This window comes from Olea europaea, chromosome 10 (genome assembly GCF_002742605.1).
Source record: "Olea europaea var. sylvestris chromosome 10, O_europaea_v1, whole genome shotgun sequence".
Classification (NCBI taxonomy): domain Eukaryota; kingdom Viridiplantae; phylum Streptophyta; class Magnoliopsida; order Lamiales; family Oleaceae; genus Olea; species Olea europaea.
Genome location: NC_036246.1, coordinates 13,459,684 through 13,464,354, shown reverse-complemented (window position 1 = coordinate 13,464,354; position 4,671 = coordinate 13,459,684). Strand labels below are relative to the sequence as shown.

At 33.4% G+C, this 4,671-nt stretch overlaps 1 protein-coding gene across 1 annotated transcript in view; it reads left to right on the top strand.

Annotated features, from left to right (window-relative positions):
* Window positions 1–797: 797 nt before the first annotated feature.
* LOC111400311 (probable GTP-binding protein OBGC2) overlaps window positions 798–4,671 on the top strand; it is a 23,403-nt gene continuing 19,529 nt past the window's right edge. The window contains exons 1-3 of the mRNA XM_023027727.1: window positions 798–842; window positions 1,695–1,984; window positions 2,699–3,174. Coding sequence (XP_022883495.1) covers window positions 798–842; window positions 1,695–1,984; window positions 2,699–3,174 — 811 coding nt within the window. The remainder of the gene's footprint in view (window positions 843–1,694; window positions 1,985–2,698; window positions 3,175–4,671) is intronic.

Here is a 4,671-nt window from a genome sequence, read left to right as displayed (position 1 = left end):
ATTCACAATTTAGTCCTTCACATTCCAAAATAACTAATAATCTATTGGATGAAAGTTTAGAAGTTTTCAATTAAGTTCTCAAACTTTCCAAAAGTTGAATTTAACCCTTGAAACTTGTGAATTTCGTTTGATTACTCCAATAAACTTCTAATTGAGCAATTGTAATTCGATTGATCTTCAAGCGTCTCAAATCAACTTCAATTATGCTCCAATTTCACCTATTTCACACCAATTTCTTCCAAGAGCATCTAAATTTGAGGTTTCTCTACAATTAACATATTCTACACAAAATTAAGTAGATAGTGCTCATTTAGACGTAAATAATTAAGTAAAGAAACCTTAAATAAGTACAAACTATGCAATTATCAACAAGCAATATATATCATGAAATCAAAGGGATTTCAGGAAGGTAACATTTGCCCAAGTTGAGTTTGAAGTTAGAGGTAGAACAACACCTCAATTTGAAAAGGATCTTTAGAAATGTAGCATTTGGTAACCCTTTTGAATTAGGTAGGATAAAAGTTGTACTTGATAAGAAGTATTCATCCACATGCAGTCTAATGCAAATATCATAGGCACTCTAAGTTTTAGGGAGTGTAAATATTTAGAACATGTTTGGTTAATTTTTAAAAAAAGTAAAAATACTTAAAAGTAATATACTCGAGTTCATTACAAGAGCGACTTAACAATAATTGACATGGAAGAAATAGAAGTGAGTCACGAAATACTCAAAACTCTAGTTCAATGGATGATTTTATCAATTCAATTTTACTTCATGACATGGCCTTCTTACGTGTATGAACACCTTTTATCTTCTCTCGAATTCATCACATCTCAAAGATGTATAATAAATGAGCAAGAGAGGAAAAATTCGAATCTATATTGAAAAATTTCAACAAATTAATGAATGATTCGCTTTTACAAACAACATGTTTTATCATAACATACTTGCATGTTAATTTGTGACTAATTTTTTTTATCTATCAAAAATAAAAAAAATTAATCATCAACTCCTGATAAAAAAATCTTGACCCAATTGAGATTATCGGTTAGAAACAAATAAAAATAATAATTCTCGAGTAAATGATTGAGGATGCAAAAAAATGAAAAACAAAAAATAATCCAAATAAGTATGGAGACATTAAACTCTTATTTGATAATCATTATCCAAAATTTTTTTCTACTCACACATTTACCGAATAAAATATTCTATACATAAATAAAAAATATTTTCCTATATTTTTTAACCACACATTCTCCAAAAATTTACTATTCAAAATTTTATTTTTGTTAAATAATGGCCATCAAATAGGGAATTGTTTTGTATCTAAAAATTTTAAAATAGAAGTAAATTTTAAAAGTTTGTTCTGAATTTATTGGAATAATTTGGTTTTTTCTTTCTTTTAAATAAAAAAATTTCTTTTTATGAAAAAACATCTATTTTCCATTTAAACCCTTGTTTGAGCCCCATTTTTTTGAGAAGAATGAATTTTTGGATAGTGTATTGATGAGAAATGTGTAGTAAAAAATAAGGAAATTTTTTGAATTCACGTGTAATATTATTTTATTGAAAAATGTGTGATTGAAATGATGTTAAAATACTATTTAAGAATGTATTTTTTTAAAAGAAAGAGGATCAAACAGGGCTAAATTGGTAACTTAATTTTCTGTCTTTCATTAATAAACGTTTAAAGCTTAGCCAAACTCACCATATAATATTAGCGGCTTTGTGCAGGTTATCGGATTCTAGCTGTCTCGTTCGAAATTGCTCCACCCATATAAAGTTTACCGGAGTGCCACTGCTGAGTAGCACCGCCACCGCCACCGCCACAGCCACCACACACATACCTAAGCACCGCAAGAGAAGAAAAATGCTATGTTTGGCTCGTCCACATTGTTCGTTATCATTTATCAACCCCAATTTTGAGAAAGAGTCGTGGGCTACTCTCTCTGCTTTCACTTCGCAACCTACTCTTCTAAATAGGTATATATGTTCGATAATAAATAAAACCCAATAATTCCTCGATTTCTTGTTCCCGTTAAAATTTTTCTTCTCTTACCTTGCGCCCCAATATCACTAGCAAAATATTTGAAAAAGTGCATAGTTGCATACTTGAATATGAAATTGTTCGTTTTTCAATTGGGTTAAAGATTTTTCTAGTTATAATCTGGTCTTTTTATTTTATTTTATTTTTTTATAACAACCTCAATTCGCTGATATATGCTGGTATTTTCATCTCGTTTGGGCCTCATTTTACACATAATCACACGCAATTGAAATTTCTGACAATTTGTTTGTTTCTTCATTTCAATTTCCGACTTATTCTCACTTTCTCGTAACAGTAATGTAATTTTTGTTATTTGTTTTTTTACGATCTCGTTAGAACTTCAACTTCTCCAAGAAAAAGAAATAATAAAAATTGCACTATGATATTAGTTTCTCCGTTTTCTTTTATTAATTAACTCACTCAGACAGTGAGTTTGGCTTAAAAATATTACTAGATTATTCCTTTTTTTGTTCTTGTTTCGCATGTGTTGTATACTTTGACTTCATAATGTGAAAAGAAAAATTATATGATGCCAATCTTGGCATTTGATATCTAACATTGGATCACTTTATGGTAATTGTCCACATTCTCTATATGTGTTTACAACTTGAATTTCATAGTTATTGCTTATATTGCATTTCTTCTCACAGTTTTCATAGGAAAGGGGACACTCATAGAAATTTTCAAAGCTACTCGCTGAAGAGTGCACTTTCTAAGGTGAAAAATCCTCCGTCTCCAACCCCCGAGACATTAGTAAAGGAACCCCATAAATATTTTGATCAGGTGGTGATCACTGTCCGTGCTGGAGATGGAGGTCATGGAGCCATCCTTAGTATGCCTACTCAGAGGGCTGCTTCTAACTCACGAGGAAAATTTGGTAAAAACAAGATAAAGGAAAAGAGTTCATATAAAAGGGATTTTGATGGCTCACTTGTTCTTCCTATGGGCGGACACGGTGGTGATGTTGTGATATATGCAGATGAGAGCGAAGATTCGTTATTGGAGTTTCACAAGAAAAGTCGATACAGTGCAAAACGTGGAGGAAATGCTGATTCAATGGGTGTTCTGTCATCACAACTGCGTGACGGACTTGCCGCTCCATCTCTGCGTATTCCAGTTCCTCCAGGTTTGTGGAGTACATTGTTGAATTCATTTATCTTTATTCTCTTTTGAAGTTTATCACAGTAGAAAAAGTTGATCAATCCATGTTGGTTAATACTTATTCATTGTTATGATTACGCCCTTCTTTTGTCAATAGATGAATGTAGGTAATAAAACTAAACCCGCTTTGTTAAACCCTTATGAAGATGGAAGTCAGAATTATTTTCTGTATTTCTTAATCATTAACCTCCAACTTACATCCTTATATAGTACAATAATGAAAATAAAAAAGGAAAAGCATTATCCTAATTTTGGAGAATAATAACTACCTATCAAATATAATACAATCTACCAATATACATAGACCAAGGAAAGATTTTGATATCTTTCCATAATTTACGAATTCCTACATTCCCCCTCAAGGTGGGCTGTAGATATTGATTCTATCCAACTTGCAGATGAATTCGTGAAAGTTTTGTGGAGACAACCATTTGGTAAAGATGTCTACCGTTTGTCCTTTAGTAGGAACATAGACCATACAAATGACTTCATCTTCAACATTTTCTTTGATGAAATGTCTACTGATTTTCATATGCTTTTTTCGATCATGTTGGGTTGGGTTGAGTGAAATGCTGATGGCTGTTTTGTTATCACAATAGAGTTTCATTGGTAGTTCCATTCTAATCTTCAATTTCTCTAAAAGGTTTTTTAACCAGTCCTTCACATATTCATTGGGCAGCTTGTCACGGGCCTAGTTTCATTACACCCGAACAAACTAGAACCGTGCGGCCTTAACGTTCTACAATTCCCGCACCTCACGAGAAAACGTTAAGTCAGCCTTTCCACGCCCACAAATAATTTAACCAATGAGGCTAAATTATACCCACGTTGAGAAGAGAATTTTGAAGTAAGTAATATATGGAAAACAAGTAAGGATTGGGGAAACTTTCTTTATATAAATGAAAGGAAAAACTTTACAATCTCTCTAATGAATAAACTCTCTTCACTCTTATATTCTCTACACTTTCTAACCTCTACTCCATACCATTTACAAATGAGACTACCTCTCTATTTATAGAAAACTTAAACCTCCTTAACCTTCCACTTTACAACTCGTGCTTGGTTGTCGCCAACTCATTCTTAGTTGTCTTCAAGTGGATGGTATTACAACTTGCCTTGCAAGTTGTTGCCAACTCGCGCCTAGCTTGCACCGTTGATATTTATCCTTGCCAACTCGCGCTTAGCTTGCATACAACTCGCGCTTAGCTTGCAAGTGGCACACAAGTGGACAAGTTGTGCAAGTTGCCCACTTGCATCCTCAAAATATCCGGCTGCAGGTTCAAGTATTTTTCCTCCCAAAATGGCTGGGTCGGGACTTAGAAAAACCTCATTAACGCCCTGAAAAACTGCACGATCTAGGTAGCCTGCATTCTGCCCCAAAATCATCTATGCATTCCCAGCCCGAGTTTACCTGCGACCTTTACCGAATCTACTTGCGTCCCCTATCGCAAGCTGTTCCGTC